The sequence below is a fragment of the Azolla caroliniana genome, unplaced genomic scaffold (genome assembly GCF_043228905.1).
Source record: "Azolla caroliniana isolate FFs.n. ecotype wild unplaced genomic scaffold, voAzoCaro1.0.p SCAF_2, whole genome shotgun sequence".
In the NCBI taxonomy this organism is placed as follows: domain Eukaryota; kingdom Viridiplantae; phylum Streptophyta; class Polypodiopsida; order Salviniales; family Salviniaceae; genus Azolla; species Azolla caroliniana.
Genome location: NW_028230437.1, coordinates 28175806 through 28197476, shown reverse-complemented (window position 1 = coordinate 28197476; position 21671 = coordinate 28175806). Strand labels below are relative to the sequence as shown.

The 21671-nt window shown below is 46.9% G+C and overlaps 1 protein-coding gene across 1 annotated transcript; it reads right to left on the bottom strand.

Moving 5' to 3' along the window:
* Window positions 1–17117: 17117 nt before the first annotated feature.
* On the bottom strand, window positions 17118–17905 carry LOC147868042 (uncharacterized). Its single transcript, XM_087315973.1, has one exon. The coding sequence runs from the start codon at window positions 17829–17831 to the stop codon at window positions 17391–17393; it is 441 nt and encodes a 146-aa protein (XP_087172099.1). The 5' UTR covers window positions 17832–17905; the 3' UTR covers window positions 17118–17390.
* Window positions 17906–21671: the final 3766 nt, after the last annotated feature.

Below are 21671 nucleotides of genomic sequence, written 5' to 3'. Positions count from 1 at the left end.
TAATTCCCATATTTCTTTTTGTTTTGTTTTATTATTTATAATAATGTGGTGTGCATGTGTTCCTTTGTGCCACCCTTTTAGCACACCCTTTTTAGGATGTGTGTGCCCAAAATGACCCACCCTTTTAGCACACCCTTTTTGGCCAAGCCAACCCAAATGGGTTCCGTTGTATCAACTATAAATTGATTAAGAAGTAACAAGCAAAATAGACTGGTTTTGATCTCTTATGTACATTCCACATATTGGTGGAGATGACGGGGTACCAGTCCCCCACATCCAAGCATCCGCCTCTTCCGCTTCGTAGGTAGCATCGCCCTCACCACCATCACCGACACTCTTGTTAGTCTCTTGTAGTAGTATCTCTTCTATTAGCACCGCCTTAGTTCACTAGTTAGGCCTCCTGATATCCACCGCTTCATCATCAACATCGCTTCATTGTCTCTATTTTTTAGTTTCTTTCGTGTTCGTGTTCGTGTTCGTGTTCCTGGTAAGGGCCGCATGGTCGCTCACGACCGTTCGTGTTGGAGTTCTCGATGAGGGCCGCACATGGCCGCTCACTCCCGTTTGTGTTCCTGTTCCCAGTGAGGGCCGCATGGTCGCTCACTCCTGTTTGTGTTCCAGTCTCCGGTGAGGACCGCACATGGCCGCTCACTCCAACTATTGTTCGTGTTCCAGATCCCAGTGAGGACCGACATGGTCGCTCATGCCCGTTGTTGTTCATGTTCCAGTTCTCGGTGAGGGCCACGTGGTCACTCACTCGTTCGTGTTCCAATTCTCGATGAGGACAACATGGTTGCTCACGCCCGTTGGTGTTCGTGTTCCAACTCTCAGCGAGGACCGTTCCAGTTCCCGGCAAGGACCACACATGGTCACTCATGCCCCTCAATCTCTTGTTTCTCGCAGGGGGGAAATGTGGTGTGCATGTGTTCCTTTGTGCCACCCTTTTAGCTCACCCTTTTTAGGATGCACGTACCCAAGTTGACCCACCCTTTTAGCACACCCTTTTTAGGACGCGTGTGCCCAAAATGACCCACCCTTTTAGCACACCCTTTTTAGCCACGCCAACCCAAATGGGTTTCGTTGTATCAACTATAAATTGATTAAGAAGTAAGAAGCTAAGTAGACTGGTTTTGATCTCTTATGTGCATTCCACATATTGGTGGAGATGACGGGGTACCAGTCCCCCACATCCAACCATCCGCCTCTTCCGCTTCGTAGGTAGCGTCGCCCTCACCACCATCACCGACACTCTTGTTAGTCTCTTGTAGTAGTATCTCTTCTATTAGCACCGCCTTAGTTCACTAGTTAGGCCTCCTGATAACCACCGCTTCATCATCAACATCGCTTCATTGTCTCTATTTTTTAGTTTCTTTCGTGTTCGTGTTCGTGTTCCTGGTGAGGGCCGCATGGTCGCTCACGCCCGTTCGTGTTTGAGTTCTCGATGAGGGCCGCACATGGCCGCTCACTCCCGTTTGTGTTCCTGTTCCCAGTGAGGGCCGCATGGTCGCTCACTCCCGTTTGTGTTCCAGTCTCCGGTGAGGACCGCACATGGCTGCTCACTCCAACTATTGTTCGTGTTCCAGATCCCAGTGAGGACCGACATGGTCGCTCATGCCCGTTGTTGTTCATGTTCCAGTTCTCGGTGAGGGCCACGTGGTCACTCACTCGTTCGTGTTCCAATTCTCGATGAGGACAACATGGTTGCTCACGCCCGTTGGTGTTCGTGTTCCAACTCTCAGCGAGGACCGTTCCAGTTCCCGGCAAGGACCACACATGGTCACTCATGCCCCTCAATCTCTTGTTTCTCGCAGGGGGGAAATGTGGTGTGCATGTGTTCCTTTGTGCCACCCTTTTAGCTCACCCTTTTTAGGATGCACGTACCCAAGTTGACCCACCCTTTTAGCACACCCTTTTTAGGATGCGTGTGCCCAAAATGACCCACCCTTTTAGCACACCCTTTTTAGCCACGCCAACCCAAATGGGTTTCGTTGTATCAACTATAAATTGATTAAGAACTAAGAAGCTAAGTAGACTGGTTTTGATCTCTTATGTGCATTCCACATATTGGTGGAGATGACGGGGTACCAGTCCCCCACATCCAAGCATCCGCCTCTTCCGCTTCGTAGGTAGCATCGCCCTCACCACCATCACCGACACTCTTGTTAGTCTCTTGTAGTAGTATCTCTTCTATTAGCACCGCCTTAGTTCACTAGTTAGGCCTCCTGATATCCACCGCTTCATCATCAACATCGCTTCATTGTCTCTATTTTTTAGTTTCTTTCGTGTTTGTGTTCGTGTTCCTGGTGAGGGCCGCATGGTCGCTCACGCCCATTCGTGTTCGAGTTCTCGATGAGGGCCGCACATGGCCCCTATCTCTCGTTCGTGTTCCTGTTCCCAGTGAGGGCCGCATGGTTGCTCACTCCTGTTTCTGTTCCAGTCTTCGGTGAGGACTGACATGGTCGCTCATGCCCGTTGTTGTTCATGTTCCAGTTCCCGGTGAGAGCCACATGGTCACTCACCTGTTCGTGTTCCAATTCTCGGTGAGGACAACATGGTTGCTCACGCCCGTTGGTATTCGTGTTGCAACTCTGAGCGAGGACCGTTCCAGTTCCCGGCAAGAACCACACATGGTCACTCATGCCCCTCAATCTCTTGTTTCTCGCAGGGGGGAAATGTGGTGTGCATGTGTTCCTTTGTGCCACCCTTTTAGCTCACCCTTTTTAGATGCACGTACCCAAGTTGATCCACCCTTTTAGCACACCCTTTTTAGGATGCGTGTGCCCAAAATGACCCACCATTTTAGCACACCCTTTTTAGCCAAGCCAAGCCAAATGGGTTTCGTTGTATCAACTATAAATTGATTAAGAAGTAAGAAGCTAAGTAGACTGGTTTTGATCTCTTATCTGCATTTCACATTAATATTAGATTTGCCAATATTCATGTTCCATGCAATAATACAATGGAAATTCCAAGATTAATAGTTCAAGAGGAATTTTAGTATTTGCGGTATTCTTAAATCAATATACATTATAGCCATATCTTTATCATTCAAACCTGTAATAAAATTTAAATGCTGCGAATATTCATTAATTTAAGTGAGTCATAACATTCTATTTTGATTTATAATCAGACGTTGTCGTGAAGAAAACTGTCCCTTAGCGCAATCGGTGCATAGCGCGCGCGTATATAATAGGGAATTAGGTACATAGGTATATCCTGGGTAGTTAGATTCGGTAGGTAGGAAGTAAATGAGGGAGATGGCTCCCTTCTTGACGCTATAAAGGAGAGGGAGACGCAGGGAGAAGGGATTGCGCATTGAGGAGGACGAAGTGCTGTCAGATCGTAAACGAACGCTTCTCATCTGTTTGTTCTCTATTGCTCTTCTCTGCAGGTTTTCGGGAGGCTCGCGCTGCTTCGAGGAACGCCCGTGTGTTTCCGGTAGCACCTCCATCCTATCCGCTTTCGTGCGCAGACGAGCAGGCATCAACATCTATTCGCCGGCCTGTTCGGTTGTAACCGCTCGCGTGCTCTGTTGTTTTTGTGTCACTTGTTAATATACAAACATTCGTGTCTCTCTGTCTCTGTGTCCATTCGTGTCTCTCTGTCTCTGTGTCCATTCGTGTCTTCTGCGTTGATGGGCCGTGTCCCTGTGTTTCTTTGCTCATACGTAACCGGTCGTCTCTCTCTTTCTCTTTCCCCTCCTATCACATGCTCTTCGATTCAAGACCCCGGTGGTCCCGCCTCGTTTCTCCACGCACGCGCGTAATAACGCGACATATTTGGTGAACCCGACGTGAACAAGGCGGTAGAGGAGCAGAAGATGAGGGGGTCGGATCTCGCAGAGGCCATGGCTTCGGCCGTGGACCGGATAGTGAGCGCGCGCTAGGGCACCGGCGCCCTTGACAGGGCTATTGAGGCGATCGTCGGTATGATCGGCCGGTTCAGTGGAAAGGATGCCACGAGTTATTTGGAGTCCTACCGGGCGGAGATGTTGATGAGGGATATTCCGGAAGAGAGGCGTCTTGCCGGATTCCCTCGAGTGGCGATGTTGGGCATCCATGCGGAGGTGCTCGAGGTCCGGGCGGAGAGCCGGACCTGGGAGGAGTTCGAAGGACGGCTCCTGGAGAAATACGGGCTGGATGACGCGCTTCGACTTTCGAAGCGGGGCTTCATGGAGTGGGTGGAGTCCCCCGACAAAGGAAGAAATGCGTCGGCACTCCTCCGGGAGTTTGAGGATCGCTTTGTGAGCCTTTCGGCGCTCGATCGGACCGTTCTGGACACAAGTCGTGTCCTACTGTTTGTCAAATCGGTTGACGCACGGGTTTTGTCGCAGCAAGGAAGTTCGAACCGATACCGCAGGTGCGACGGGAAGAGACCCGGGAGTGGCTCGAAACCAGTTCGGCTTCGACCGGCGTGGTCAGAGGCCCGTCCGGGGGGACAACTTTGGAGGAGCTGACACGGGCGGTACAGGATCTCTAGATCGCCCAATCTCGGAGGGAAGGCGGCGATCAGGCTTGTGACCGACGGCCTCCAGTAGGAAATAGGTGCATGTGGTGCGACGAGGTCGGCCACATCCGGAAAGACTGCGGGGACTTTACGGAGGCTTTGAGTAGCCGGTTACGGAGGCTTTGAGAAGCCCCGCCTTGACAGCCCTCTCTAAAAATCCTCTCGGTTCTCGCCACCGAGGGACTCGCGATTTCGCTCGTGGTTCGATCGCACCGTCAGGAACTGGACCGAATGACGCTCGTCCAGACTCTTGACCCTCACGTAAGCCGACCCGTTGTCCAGCACCTTGGTCTCCATCCGCGCTGCCGTAATGTACGGTTCTCCCAGTATTACCGGGTGCGAGGACGTCTCCTGCACAAAGAAGTTCTGATCTATCTCGACGTCGCCGATCTTGACTCGCACGTTTGGGCAGGCCCCGTGTAGTTCCTCGGTGGCGCGCGTCGCCGCCTGTATCTTCCACCCGTGCTTGGTGTTGATCGGCCATTTCCCCTTCCTGTAGAAGTCCATGGACATCAGGTTTATTTCCGAACTGTGGTCCACCAGCGCCACCACCGGTTCCTGAATAGCTCTGATCTTCACCGGGGTTTCCGTGGTCGCTCGGGCCTAGTGTGGCCTCGAGTAGTGGCTCTCCGCCCACTCGTCTTCCAGCGCCATGTCCTCTATGTGCGTCGTCCGCACCTCCACAGGCCTTTCCGGTTCTGCCTCCGTCGACAGCCTCTTCCTCTTCACCAAGTCTACGATGGAGTCGTGGAACTCCTTCTTGGCGATTCCGAGCACCTCCCGCAACGACAGTTCCACCTTGCTGTCGAGGATTCGTTCTTCCAGGACCTTTCGTAGGTCTGTGGTCCTTTCGATCTCCGTGCCCAAACGATATCCGCCCTTCTTGTGGTTATCCCGGGCACTGGACTCACCGTCCTCGTTCCGTTTCGGCCCGAATCGGGTTTCGTATCTCTGTGAGGGTCCGGCCCCTCCGGTTTTACCTACCCGTTTGTCTTCAACCAGAGCCTTGTAGTTCTTGCAAGCTGCTTCGACGAAACCCGTCTTTTCTTCGACTGGGTCACTCCACCCGGTTACCTCCTGGACCCACTTCTCCGCGAGGTCCGCCTCGTCTCTCTTTAGTCGGGCACCGGCGAGACCTTCCAGCACCGTCGGCCAGAACCCGGCTTTGCTCTCCTTCCGGGCCTCGCTGCCTCCGACCCGAATACCGGCTGACGCTGAGTAGTGGACAGTCTCTGCGTGCCGTGCCGCCGCCTCTTCCATCAGCCTTTTCATTCCTCCTCGCCCGTCGTTTCGGTTCAGGGCCCTCCGGGTATCGCTGGCATGCACCCAACCTTCCCACAGGTACACTACTCGGTTTCTCAAAGCCTCCATAAAGTCCCCGCAGTCTTTCCGGATGTGGCCGACCTCGTCGCACCACATGCACCTATTTCCTGCCGGAGGCCGTCGGTCACGAGCCTGATCGCCGCCTTCCCTCCGAGCTTGGGCGATCTGGAGATCCTTTACCGCCCGTGTCAGCTCCTCCAAAGCTGTCCCCCCAGACGGGCCTCTGACCACGCCGTTCGAAGCCGAACCGGTTTCGAGCCACTCTCGGGTCTCTTCCCGTCGCGCCTGCGGTATCGGTTCGAGCTTCCTTGCTGCGACAGGACCCGCCCCGGTCGCCCCTGTATCAGCCCACTCCCACCATTTGTCAAAACGGCCGCAGACTCTTTTTACCACGGCCTAGTCGGTCGTCAGCCCATCTTCGGTTTCCAGTAAGGAGCCCACTTGCTCCCGGTCCCGTGCGTCAAGGGCGCGCACGCGTGAAGAGCTGGTTCACGCGCGCTATGCACCGATTGCGCTAAGGGACGGTTTTCTTCACGACACCGGGCCGTCCGATCCGACTCGAGCCCTCGACTGAAGTCCGCGATGACTTCGTACATCTCTTCTAAACAAACCGGTATCGTCCGGTCCTCTTTAAGGCCCTCTCCGACCACCTCTTGCAGTATTCCCAAGGTATCGTCGAAGGAGACCGCCTCTACAGCTCCGTTGATTTCCTCGCTGGGCCCGAGAACTCCGCACGCCCGAAGTCGCTCATCCGCCCTTGTCTTTTCTCGACCAACGACGCCGACTATCGTACACCCTCCGTTGTCGGAGAAACAAAACTTCCTACTTATGGTACAAGGTTTCTTTGGTTTCGTCTCTATCGTACATTTATGGGGTTTTCCTGGAGTGTCCGGACTGTTGCGGCCCCACTCCTTGACAGCCCTCTCTAAAAATCCTCTCGGTTCTCGCCACCGAGGGACTCGCGGTTTCGCTCGTGGTTCGGTCGCATCGTCAGGAACTGGACCGAATGACGCTCGTCCTGACTCTTGACCCTCGTGTAAGCAGACCCGTTGTCCAGCACCTTAGTCTCCATCCGTGCTGCCGTAATGTACGGTTCTCCCAGTATGACCGGGTGCGAGGACATCTCCTGCACAAAGAAGTGCTAGTCTATCTCGACGTCGCCGATCTTGACTCGCACGTTTGGGCAGGCCCCGTGTAGTTCCTCGGTGGCGCGCGTCGCCGCCCATATCTTCCACCCGTGCTTGGTGTTGATCGGCCATTTCCCCTTCTTGTAGAAGTCCATGGAAATCAGGTTTATTTCCGAACCGTGGTCCACCAGCGCCACCACCGGTTCCTAAACATCTCCGATCTTCACCGGGGTTTCCGTGGTCGCTCGGACCCAGTGTGGCCTCGAATAGTGGCTCTCCGCCCACTCGTCTTCCAGCGCCATGTCCTCTATGTGCGTCGTCCGCACCTCCACCGGCCTTTCCGGTTCTGTCTCCGTCGACAGCCTCTTCCTCTTCACCAAGTCTACGATGGAGTCGTGGAACTCCTTCTTGGCGATTCCGAGCATCTCCCGCAACAACAGTTCCACCTTGTTGTTGAGGATTCGTTCTTCCAGGACCTTTCGTAGGTCCGTGGTCCTTTCGATCTCCGTGCCCAACAGGTATCCGCCCTTCTTGTGGTTATCCCGGGCACTAGTCTCACCGGCCTCGTTCTGTTTCGGCCCGAATCGGGTTTCGTATCTCTGTGAGGGTCCGGCCCCTCCGGTTTTACCTACCCGTTTGTCTTCAACCAGAGCCTCGTAGTTCTGGCAAGCTGCTTCGACGAAACCCGTCTTTTCTTCGACCGGGTCACTCCACCCGGTTACCTCCTGGACCCGCTTCTCTGTGCGGTCCACCTCGTCTTTCCTTAGTCGGGCACCGGCGAGGCCTTCTAGCATTGTCGGCCAGAACCCGGCTTTGCTCTCCTTCCGGGCCTCGCTGCCTCCGACCCGAATACCGGATGATGCCGAGTAGTGGACGTTCTTCGCGTGCCGGGCCGCCGCCTCTTCCATCAGCCTTTTCATTCCTCCTCGCCCGTCGTTTCGGTTCAGGGCCCTCCGGGTATCGCTGGCGTGCACCCAACCTTCCCACAGGTACACTACCCGGCTTCTCAAAGCCTCCGCAAATTCCCCGCAATCTTTCCAGATGTGGCCGACCTCGTCGCACCACATGCACCTATTTCCTGCCGGAGGCCGTCGGTCACGAGCCTGTTCGCCGCCTTCCCTCCGAGCCTGGGCGATCTGGAGATCCTTTACTTCCCGTGTCAACTCCTCCAAAGCTATTCCCCCGGACTAGCCTCTGACCACGCCGGTCGAAGCCGAACCGGTTTTGAGCCACTCCCGGGTCTCTTCCCTTTGACGTGAACCCTAAGTTCCTTATGCGCGACGCTCGGCCACAACCGACTTGACGAGAACTCAAGGCTCCTTATGTCCAACGCTCGGCCACAACCGAGATTCTTTTCATACATAGAAAACGGGAAATAAACACGACAAGAAGAAGAAGAGAATACACAGGAGGTTTGCGTGGAAAACCCCAAACTAGGGGAAAAACCACGGCAGCCCACAGGCTGCAAACTGTCACTACGTAGGAATATACAACAGTGAGTTCACTGAGGCACCGACCTCGTGCTCACAAATCTTCGCCACAGGCGGCGGTTACAACAGAGGCAACGACCTCTTTCTCTCTCTCTCTCTCTGTACAGTTACGCACACTGATCTCGTGCAAAACAGAAAATAACAACTACACATAAAGTTTGCCCTAAGTCATATTTATACTAATATGACTTTTCGGCTATTTACAAATGTAGCCTCGATGGGCTCTTAGAAACATATTTACGAATATGTCTCTTCCTCCGGTTCGCACCGGGTCTGCGTCATCCGGCTCTCCGTAGCCGGGTGCTCCTCATCCGGTTCACACCGGGCCTGCACCATCCGGCTCTCCGTAGCCGGGTACTCCTCATCCGGTTCACACCGGGCCTACACCATCCGGCTCTCCGTAGCCGGGTACTCCTCATCCGGTTCACACCGGGTCTGTATCATCCGGCTCTCCGTAGCCAGGTACTCCTCATCCGGTCTTCACCGGGTCTGCATCATCCGGCTCTCCGTGGCCGGGTCCACCTCATACGGTTTCGGCCTCGGCCGAGTTTGTTCATCGGCACTGATCTTCTCCCTTCCCATCCGGAGGGACCTGTTTCCCAACACCCTTCGCGCCTGTGGTATCGGTTCGAGCTTCCTTATTGCGACAGGACCCGCCCCGGTCGCCCCTGTATCAGCCCACTCCCACCGTTTGTCAGCCCGTCTTCGGTTTCCAGTAAGGAGCCCACTTGCCCCTGATCCCGTGCGTCAACCGATTTGACAAACAGTAGGACACGACTTGTGTCCAGAACGGTCCGATCGAGCGCCGAAAGGTGCGCAAAGCGTTCTTCAAACTCCCAGAGGAGTACCGACGCATTTCTTCCTTTGTTGGGGGACTCCACCCACTCCATGAAGCCCCGCTTCGAAAGCCGAAGGGCGTCATCCAGCCCGTATTTCTCCAGGAGCCGTACTTCGAACTCCTCCCAGGTCCGGCTCTCCGCCCGGACCTCGAGCACCTCTGCATGGATGCCCGGCATCGCCACTCGAGGGAATCCGGCAAGACGCCTCTCTTCCGGAATATCCCTCATCAACATCTCCGCCCGGTAGGACGCCAAATAACTCGTGGCATCCTTTCCACTGAACCGGTCGATCGTACCGATGATCGCCTCAATAGCCCTGTCAAGGGCGCTGGCGCCCTCGTGCGCGCTCACTATCTGGTGCACGGCCGAAGCCATGGCCTCTGCAAGATCTGACCCCCTCATCTTCTGCTCCTCTCCCGCCTTGTTCACGTCGGGTTCACCAAAGATGTCGCATTACTATGCGCGTGCGTGGAGAAACGAGGCGGGACCACCGGGGTCTTGAACCGAAGAGCAGGTGATAGAAGGGGAAAGAGAAAGAGAGAGACGCTCGGTTACGTATGAGCAAAGAAACACAGGGACACGGCCCTGTCAATGCAGAAGACACGAATGGACACAGAGACAGAGAGACACGAATGTTTGTATATTAATGAATGACAAATAAACAATAGAGCACGCGAGTGGTTACAACCGAACAGGCCGACGAACATATGCCGATGCCTACTCGTCTGCGCACGAAAGGGGATAGGATGGAGGTGCTGCCGGAAGCACACGGGCGTTCCTCGAAGCAGCGCGAGCCTCCCGAAAACCTGCAGAGAAGAGCAATGGAGAACGAACAGAGGAGAAGCGTTTGTTATACGTTTTAGGGTTAGGGTTAAGGACGATGATGATTATCAATGACAAAGATAGACATGGCGTAATAGCGAAGATAATGGAGAGTATGATGGTAAGAGAGATTGGCATGAAGATGTTGAGAATCGTTGAGAAGCATTGTGGGGTGGGGGGTGGTGCCTAGAATGGCTCCACCCCCCTCCCAAGGGGGTTCAACGTTGAGGGAGAGAGATAGGAAGAGAGATGACAAGAGAGAGAGAGAGAGAGAGAGAGAGAGAGAGAGAGAGAGAGAGAAATGATTCCTTTCTCATTCATTCCCCATAAAGGGGTTAAATAGTACAAGAGGGGGTAGATACAAAGGGGTGTAACCCCCCTAGAGCATTCATATTGGACACTCACTCACACCTCATCGTATCCCTCCACATGCACACACGTGTGCATGTGTTCACATACATATCGACTCACAATTACATTTATGTTCCCTACACATATACAACATCATCATGATAATATTCGACCCTCGCTCATCACACTTGACTCTCCGTACAACTCGTACGGGGTAACACAATATCGCACGCCCGTGGGAAAGTGCCTTGCACGTCGATCCCACATGCCTTGATGATGATATCTCTTCGACCGGAACTTCCATCGGTCCTTTCAACGATCGACTCCCTCGATCGGAGCGCTTGACTCGATCATCTCCATCGGTCAGCGACTTTTCCGCGACATGAACATTCTCATTCTGTCGTCTTACGAACTTTGGTATCCTCTTTCGGGTCCTTAAAAATGTTGTGTGTATGTATGTTATGCTTTGTTGATTTTGTGAGATGTCGTGGTCGATCACGTCCATTTCTTTAGGTGGATGAGATTTCAAAATTTCATAGGTGCCCTTTGATTTTTAAAATATTCTTATATACCCTCAAGTTTTTACAATTATGTTTGATACCCTCATCTTTCTTTTTCTTCTTTCCTTCTCTTCTTTCCCTCTTCTTTTTCATTTCTGTTACTACTTCTTTCTTTCTTTCTCACCTGCTTTCTTCTTCCTCATTCTTTCTTCCCGTTCTTCCTTATTCTTCCGTCTATGCCTTTCTCTCTCTTCTTTCTGTTTCTCAGACTTCATCATCTTCTTCTTTCTCTTCTTCATTCACCACTACTATGTCCATTGTTCGTGGCTGTCACTCTGTGTGTTTGTATGGCCTTCTTTGTTCATCTCCGTCTCGGTCTTTATTTTTGTTTCTGTTTCCGTCTTTGGCTGTGGTTCTGTCGCCGTCGCAGTCAGGGTCCTCCGATGTTCGGATGTGGCTGTCCGGCCGCCACTTTCTGTTGTTGTTCTACCATCGTGTGGCGTCGTTGCCGTCTCTCGCGGCCCTGTCCAGCCATTCTTTGGGCTGGCATCTCTATCTGGCTATCTCTATTCCTTACTACCATTGGTTGTCTAGCCGCCAGCACGTCGGTTGCTCCGGCCACTTTATTCAATCGTCGTCCGAATGACGTTCGACTGTCGTCTTGTTCGACCATTCCGACCGCTCTCTGGCTTCTGTCGGTTGGTGATGACCGTTCTTGAAGCCCCTCTCGTCGTCGCCGGCCCTGTCCGGCCGGTCTGCAGTCGCGTGGCCGTCTGTTTTGGCTGAGCTCCGTCACTTGGCCACTCTTCAGTCGTCATCCGGTTGTTGTTTGGCTGCTGTCTGGCCGCTTCCGGCAATCTCCATCACTGTCGTTGTTTGGCGTCATCAGGTCCGGCCGCCTCCATTCTGACGCCATTCAGCCACTGGGACCGTTCTTAGGTCGCTTTCCGACAGGTGCTCTATCGCCTCTTGTTCTATCACCATCTCCGTATCACCGTCTTGGCCGTGGTTTGGTTGTGTCTTTTCGGCTCTTTTCGGTTGTGTCTCTTGAGTCTATTTTGCTTGCTTGTGTCAGTTTGCTCATAAAACACTAGAGATTCATCTCTTCGAAATTCCTAAGATGGGAACATAGAATGATTGGGAGAATGCCATTCAAACAGAAATCCATAGTCTCTATAGTTTGGTAGTTCGTTCTGTCTTCTTCCTTAATCATGTTGCATCCTTCAGAATCTCTTTCATCGATAAGATTCGAAATGGAGAAGACGCAAACCGAAACCCTAATGACACAACATCATAATCATCGTAATCATTGTATTTTACTCCTGTTTCTTTGACCTTTTCCCCATCTCTTGCACACGGTCATTGCCATTGTTGTAGTCTCGCACAACGTCATCATTTCATCATCATCGCTATTACACGCACATTTCTACCATTTCTCGCGTATTATTGTTGCATATCATTTCATAACTTCCTCTTGCACAACTTCATTGTTTTGCATTCCTCGATGACTTCCCATCAACATCACCATTTCCTTCACATCATCATACCATCTCATTCCTCGACTTTGTCTCACATATTGTGACTGCCATTTGTTGCACATCGTCAATTAGATTCTTTGTACATCATTGTCACCATTATCGCACATTTCGTTGTCGCCATGTCTTTGCCGCATATTCATCTTCGACTTCATCTTCAAAGGGGGGTCGCCTTAGTGGTCGCCAAAAGGTGTTGTATGTTTTAGGGTTAGGGTTAAGGACGATGATGATTATCAATGACAAAGATAGACATGGCGTAATAGCGAAGATAATGGAGAGTATGATGGTAAGAGAGATTGGCATGAAGATGTTGAGAATCGTTGAGAAGCATTGTGGGGTGGGGGGTGGAGCCATTCTAAGGGGTTCAACGTTGAGGGAGAGAGATAGGAAGAGAGATGACAAGAGAGAGAGAGAGAGAGAGAGAGAGAGAGAGAGAGAAATGATTCCTTTCTCATTCATTCCCCATAAAGGGGTTAAATAGTACAAGAGGGGGTAGATACAAAGGGGTGTAACCCCCCTAGAGCATTCATATTGGACACTCACTCACACCTCATCGTATCCCTCCACATGCACACACGTGTGCATGTGTTCACATACATATCGACTCACAATTACATTTATGTTCCCTACACATATACAACATCATCATGATAATATTCGACCCTCGCTCATCACACTTGACTCTCCGTACAGCTCGTACGGGGTAACAGCGTTCAGTTCCGGTCCGACAGCACTTCGTCCTCCTCAGAAATAATGCCCTGCTCTTCTCCCCGCGTCTCCCTCTCTTTTATAGCTTCAAGAAGGGAGCTGTTTCCCTCATTAACTTCCTACCTACCGAATCTAACTACCTAGGATATACCTTTGTACCTAATTCTCTAATATATACATTAAAGGGCGCGCACGCGTGAAGAGCCGGTTCACGCGCGCTATGCACCGATTGCGCTAAGGGACGGTTTTCTTCACGACAACGTTCTCTTGGCGTATGCTCTTGGCGTTCCAACATATGATGAATGACATCTTCTGAGAATATCTAGGCCAATTTGTTGTCATATATCTCGACAACATACTTATCTTCTCACAGAACTATATAGAGCACACCAAGCACGTTCGACTTATCTTATCCAAACTTTAGGAACATGGACTTTGATCGAACCTCAGTTGAATTCCTCGGGTATTTCATTTCATCTGATGGTCTCACTATGGACGAGAAGAAAGTCGAAACAGTTCAAGAGTGGGAAGTCCCCACCAAGGTCAAGGATGTGCAATCATTTTTGGGTTTTGCCAATTTCTATCGTCGATTCATTCAAGGATTCTCTACATTGGCGCAAACACTTATAGCACTCACTCAGAAGGATTCCCCTTTTGCTGAACTCCTACAACCCAACTAGCATTTGAGACACTAAAGAAATCTTTTACCTCAACTCTGATACTTCTACACCCATATCTGACCAAACCATTTATGATCGAAACTTATGCCTTTGACTTTGCCATTGGTGCCATTCTCTCTCAATCAAATAACAATATGATTCTTCATCCTGTTGCCTTTTATTCTCGAAAGTTCACACCTCCAGAGATCAACTACCATGTTTATGACAAAGAACTCTCTGCCATTATTGCAGCCTTTGAAGAATGGTGTCCTTACTTAGCAAGCACCCAACACCGTGTCCAAGTGGTGACCGATCACAAGAACCTTGTTTACTTCACCACTACTCATATTTTGAACCGGAGGCAAGCGCGATGGTCGACCTTCTTGGTGGACTATGACTTTGAAATTGTTTTTCGTCCCGGTGCCCAACATGGTAAAGCCAATGCCCTATCTCGGTGTTCGGAATTCGAAATCCGACCGGGAGATGAGACCTACAATCAACAATCACGCTGTCTCCTATAGCCACATCAAATTCAACTCTTTACAACTTATATGGGTGCAGATGAATCATTACTCAACGCAATAGCCATAGATACTGCCACCGAGAAATTTGCAAACGAAATTAAGGAGAGTCGAGTCAACAAATCAACCATAACGGAGGTACTGAATAGTCAAGACCAATTTATGTTTCAAAATGGTTTTCTTTTTCGAAACAACTTAATGTATGTCCTAGATGGTCCTTGTCTTAGTCATATCATGAAGGAATGCCATGACGACGCCCTAGGTGGACATTTTGGTGTTGCAAAAACTTTGGAGTTAATCTCTAGAAGTTATTGGTGGCCTCAACCTTGGAAACTTGTTTAAAAACAATTTGTGAAAACATGTGATACATGTGCCCCCGCCAAAGCAGTACATCATCATCCCTACGGTCTACTTCAACCTTTGCACCTTTGCCAATTCCAAGTAGGCCATGGGCCTCCATCTCGACGGATTTTATCACCAACCTTCCCGACATTGAGGGATTCAATTCAATAAATGTCATGAACATCGACTCGAATGTGAACCTTAGGCCCTTGTATGTACATATTTTTCCTAGAAAAACTTTAGACTTCAAACCTTTGTATAAAGAGTGGTATGTAAGACTCAATATGTAAGACCCAGTATGTAAGACTCAGTATGTAAGACTTGGCATGCAAGAATTAGTATGCTTGATATTATAGTATATAAGACTTGGCATGAGCATGCTTACAATGCATCACTACATGTATAAAAAGAGTTTATCTCCCTTGTTAACATCAAGGAGATCAACACCATTCATGGAATAGATATTTTTACTCATTGTCGTCAACTTCTCGATCTCCCTATCTCATCAACTTCCCCATCTCTTTATCTCCAATTGTTCATCCGTGACAGAAGGTTGGCTGAAGAAATACAAAATTATGAAAGGAACTATGTTGATTTTCTTCTCCTCTCTGATGGAAGACATGTATTGGAGGCCTCTTATACTACACCAATCCATTGTTTGGAAGAGGACAAGGTTTGGCCTACAATATAGTTTTTCGTAATTTGGGTATTATGGAAGGCAAGATGTAAGTGTGTATTTAAGAAAGTCAAACAGAATGCGGTCGAGTTAGTCAAGGAGATATGGTTGATGCTCATGCATACTCTAAGAGGTCAATATGAGGCAATACCTAGTGAGCCTAATGTTGTGTTTCGCAAGCAACAACATTTTCGAGAAATTTGGAAAAAAAGCAAATGTCTTCACCTTTTTTGGGGACCGAATAAAGTGGAGATATGCTCCACCAAGATGGCTTTTTTTGCCCCCTGTCTTGGAAGGACCATGCATGAGGGTTTCCGCTACTAGACATGTTGATTGATGTATGTAGCAAGGTTATAATTTATTGTATGGATTCTTTGTAGCCTTTGGGCATTTCATTAATAACAAGGTGAATCTTGACTTCAAACAATAAAAAAATTAAAATAATAATAATAATAAATTTAAAATTTAAATTTAAATTTAAAAATTTTAAATAATAATAAATAAATAAATAAATTTAAAAGAGAAAAAAAATAGTGGATAAGCTACAAAAGCTCAACATGTCTCCTTAAGACAACAAAGTGAAAGCCAACAACATTAACAATCGATGGAAATACACAGAAATTCAGTAACACTAATGGAAGGCAACAAATCGGAATTCTTGGACGATAGTGGGCATGGAGAGAGGAGATATTGACACCGAACAATCAAACTAGTACAAATTATCGAGGCACTAATTTAGAAATCATCAGAATTCAGTAACACTAATGGAAGTCAAAAAATTGGAATTCTTGGACGATAGTGGGCATGGAGAGAGGAAATATTGACATTGAACAACCAAACCAATACCGATTATTCAACCAATAAGCTCCTTGAATGGAGAAGCACAAATGTAAGCAAGACAAAAATGAAAATGTGATGTTTCCTGCTATGACAACTCTTGGACATGCCCGTGGAAAATAGTAATCATTGTAGAAACATAGTTTACTAGTATACAAAATATGGACCATAAATGTGTGCTCGAAAGTCTAAGTCACTAACAATATTGGTAGATCCACCCAACATTCAATATTCTTTAGAATGACAAGAAGAATTGTTACGAAATCATAACATTGCATCTTCCATCCAAAACTTGTGTATACCACTTATAGCTTTATTTTAAAATAATAAATGATAATATATCCACCACCATTGTTGATACCATCTCTATTTACCCAAAATCATTTTTGATATAACAAACATATGAGGGAAAGGGTGGACCAAGAAAGTAAATTGTATATGCAACTCTTAATGGTTGTAGAGTCGTTGTACGACAACTTATTGATGTGTTAACATGTTCAAATTTCACGCAAATTTATCAACGCAACCTAGTAAAAGTTAAAAGTCTAGGAAGTAATGATTGCTCAAACGTAGTGGCCTATTGATGTGTTAAGATGCTCATGCAAATTTATCAAAAAAGTCCTCAAAGTAATGATTGATCAAAAGTAGTGACCATATTTGACAAGTGGTTAGAACTTGTGAAGAAAAACCGATTAAAACTAAAATGAGAAAAAGAGATACAGACATTTTGCAAAATTAAAGTAGAACCAAGTACGAAATAAAACAAATCATTTCAAGATTATTAAGCCTTATTGAAGTTATTGAAATGTGGAAAAAGGTTATTTCATGGAGGTAATAACTGAAATCACAAAATAGATTGATGAATTCACCAATTGCAAATATAGCATGAAAAATAATGGATATTATGAAAGTTGACAATACATTATTGGCAAGGACAATATAGAAACAAATTGATGCAAAGGAACACCAATGATTGTGGGAATGATGTTTAGAGCAATGATATTGTTTGATGATGATGGATGTTGGCGATGAGATTGCATGTAATGGGAAGGAGTTACAATGAAGAGGTGATGAACTATGTGATGATTACACAATATCGCAATGCAAAGAGTGGAACATCAATAGCTTCACCATAGTACATTGAAGATGGGCATTCACTCAAAGAGGTCAAAGGGCATGGTGCGAGAGAGTCCTAGGATGCTTTTGAACACGAGTTTCTTTTCATCAGGGTTAGAGTTATCGACATAGATCTCATTTACTGGGACATATATGCCCAACTCCTTTGCTTTCACACCACTTATATTGGTCATACGACCTTCGGTGATGGTGGCTGTGACAACCTCGTCATAGGCGCAATGACGATCGGCTTTGACGAAATGGTGTTGTTGTTCACCGCGTGTGATTGTCCAAGAGAAGCCAGATGCTTCATCCCATCCAGTCTCAACTATGTCCTTGAGGGGTAGAAGAGACTTCGGGAGGCCCATCGTTGTAAAAAGCTCGATGGATTTAGGAATACATTCTTCATCGCCTTGAAATATTAGGGATGTATCTCTCAAATGAGCAAAGAATGGTGTTGCTTCCTCTACCTCTCCCATATCTCACTCTCTTCTTGTTGTCTTTCTCTCACACTCCCACTCTCTATGCCTCTTGTGTTTTAACTTTGGTGGATCTTAGAGCCCCTTTTATCGATGGCATTTGTCACCCACCATGCCTTCAATGTTTCCCTTTTTTGCCACCCATCCATCTACTCTTTGTAGCATTAAAACCACCTAATTTACTAAATCGTGTTTGATTCATGTGCCACTTGTTTAATAGATCTTTAATATTACTATTCATTATAATATTCCAATGTCACTTGCACCGTATGTTCAATTCTGAAGTGTTGTTCAATTTCAAGTCTCATTTGTGAATATATTGTTTGTCACATGCTATAGGATTCTCATAAACCACAAATTTTCCTTTCATGGTGTGCGAAGAGGTTCAAATGGTAGGAGCAAACCAGGTTTCAAATATTTGTTTTCAAAATTTCAAAACATAAACACACCAAATTCTGAGTCTTTTCTACCATTGTTATGGGCCTTATATACGATTTCTTTTTGTTGCATATAGCCTACTAGTCTTGCTTTTTATTATTAGAGTTTTGTTCCATTGTAGAAATTGATTTTATGAAAAAACAAGAATCTTGCATTAGTGTGATTGTGGATCCTTAACCTTTATAGGAAGCTTATTTTTTAGGATGCAGCAAATAAACTTACCAGTTAGTTTGACTTTATATCATAAATTCACAGATATATTAGAGACAAATGTCTTTAAGATATAAGTTCCATTTTATTACAAAAAATTTAGGATAGACAAGATAACAATATATAAATATTTGTTGGAAAGCTTCACTTTTTACCAAATAAAAAGAAAAAAGGGAGAGAGATCTCATCTAGTTAGACATCTCAACGTCGTTAACATGTTAGTTGCCGTGACACATATCCGAGTTTTTTGCAATTGTGTGAGCTTTAGAGAGTATATTAAGCATTACCACTATAATTATGCAATCCAAATTACCAAAAAGCCGTTCACATTTCTAAAGGGATCAAATTTTCCTACTTAATGTGGCCTTAAATTTGTACAACTAAGTAACTAATAATGAAATCAGCTTATATTAATCACATGTACATAAAATAAAACCAACATTGAGAATAAGTTGTGAACTAATTGCGTGTACTTATGCTTTAAGGTAGGTATTGATACACTAATGGGTGTTCAAATAACGAAAATGTAGATCTATTAGGAAAAGGGGGTAGGCCTATCTCGTTGCTTGGGGTCACGACTCACTCTCACCTTTCTTTTGATTTCCTTGTATATAAACTTTTGTTGTGGTCCCTTTGATCAAACTTATATGGTTGTTCATGCCCCCCTTGATTGTTTCTCTTGGAGGGCTCTTCCTAGTGTTTCCACACATATCTAACAAATGGTGTTTGTATATTTCATTACTTTATGCTTGAAATATCCTTTTGGATAGAACTTTTGTACACTAATGTAAACCCTTGCTTCTTGTTCTTTAAAGAAACGGAAGAAGGAAATAGTTTATTGGTTCTAATCTTAGATGCTATAAACATTCTTATCTAGTTATTCATGGCAATCAAAAACTTAAAACATGGTGTAACTTTAAAGACAAGAGTCATTAAAATATGAGGAAGACATTTAAGACATATCTTTTTAACGTAGAGAGTTTTGGCTTTTATATCAAGTTGTAGTTATTGAGTCCTTTGATCATTAGGTCAACTTGTTTGAGCCCCTTTCTGAGTAACCTTTTATGCGTTCCTATGCATACTACTCAAAGCACTAAATATGAGTAACCTTTTATGCGTTCCTATGCATACTACTCAAAGCACTAAACATTGATACATAATAGGAGCATTCTCTGGAGTCCAAGACTGGGTGGGCAATGGAAGTCACACAAAGCATGGCCTTTTTGTATGGACTTAAAGTTGAGGAAATCTAACCGGTTGGCTGATCGTACTTGTATGTTAGTGATGTAGGCGTGAAGTGTGCTCCAAGGGCATCTAAGTTGGAATCGTCCAAGTACTAGTGTTGAATGGATGCGCCAACCCTTATTGTGGAATGAGACCGTACAATCGCCAGAAGGAACGATGCTTGGACAAAGCAAGCGCATGTCGTGGGCTACATTGTATTGTCTAGGTATACACTCAGTGGCTGATTGGATGCGGTTGTCCGGCAATAATCGTGATCAATTATATGAAGACATGGGAAAGGTCAGAAATGGTAGAAAGATGCTTGACGTAGTCAATACAGCTGTCTCCTCACTTCCTATTGGTAATGAGGAAGAGGGTGAATGGTCCGGACAATGTGATGATACCGGAAAAATTATCAATGTCAGGGGTCTAAGAAAGAATGGGAAGACTGTCCAAATGGGATTATTAGATGAAAGTGCAGGCTGGTACCCGATTAGAATTGTGGCAAGAGACGGAAAGAAATGGAAGGTGAATCCACCAGTCGAAGAGGTTGAGGAGGACTGGATCTTGTACGTGGTTGAAGGCAAGCCTCTCGAGCACGTAGAATGGGATCCTGTTGAATATACGTGGAAGGGAGAACAAGATAAATCATTAGGTTTCTTCGAATACTCGACGCGCTTGGGGAGGAAGCTAGGTTCGTATCGTGAGAAGTGTGCCAACAAGTGGACCCATGCATCTATTGATTCAGTCTTCGTGGATAGAACCAGGAGCAGGATATGGAACTCATCCCTTCCCGAGCGGATCAAAGTATTTTTCTAGTTTATCACCCATCGGGTTGTTCCAACGGGAGAGTGGCTTGGGAATAGAGGCGGCATGAGTGGCTGCAAGGCCTGTAGTGCGAGCTTGGAGGACATCGCTCATTGTTTGTGGTGTTGCCCACGAGCGCAAGAAATTTGGCTGAGGAGCTTACGAATCTTGGCTCGGTTCGGGGTTGAGGTTCATGTATCGAGCGCAGCAATCACTTGGTTGGCCACTGAATCGGCCTCGTGGTTTCAAGGGTGGAATGGAAACAATCATTCTTTAAAAGTGATGCAAGGATCTGTGCAACCAGCGCAAGGAGGTTTATTCTTCTTACAGGAACGCAACGTGGACATATGGGTATTAGTGGTCGGCCTTACGGTCTAGCAAGTGTGGGTATCTAGGTGCAAGGAGACTTTCGCAGGTAAACGAACCCCACCGACTGAGAATTTAATGATGATCTGGTTTAATCTTATTTCTACGTTGCGAGGAGAGTTTGAAAGTCTTCAAGGGTCATCTGACGCAACTGAAGAAGCTAGAGCTCGTTTCCTTCTGAAATGGCGCGGTTTGTCGTTGTTGCAGATAATAGATGGTAAAGTGAAGTGGAATTATCGACCACCACGATGGTTGTTCCCTCCGAGTGTACCGAACATCTAGATGGGTGATGCCATGAGGAGTGAATGGCGGACATCTATGCTGAATTCTGTTTTATATGAGGCTCACGTGGAGAATATGCGTCTGAGTAATGCTATACACATCGAACGATGTGGTGCTTTGGAGTTGTTTATTTTTTTGGTGTTTCATCTACACTTATTGTTTTCCTTTGACATGCAAGATGTCGTGTAAGATATGAGTTGTAAATTATCCTTTGTACATTGCTTAACTAATGGAAGTAGTTTTTTTTTTTGAAAAAATATGGTTATCTTTGACGAACATTAATCAACAAAAACTTTAATTAACTATGTACAATTTGACCTATGAATTATCTAGTTTGATGTTACCTTCTAAAGGGCAATGCCACCATTCACTCTTTATATTGCTATAAGTCCATTGTTTTAGGGGGGAATTAGTCGTGATTATGGTCTAAAATGAGATGCTCTTTGGGGAGCAAAATACTAGTGTTCATGTTAGCAAACTAAAATTATGAGGCGCATTTTGTAATATATGTAT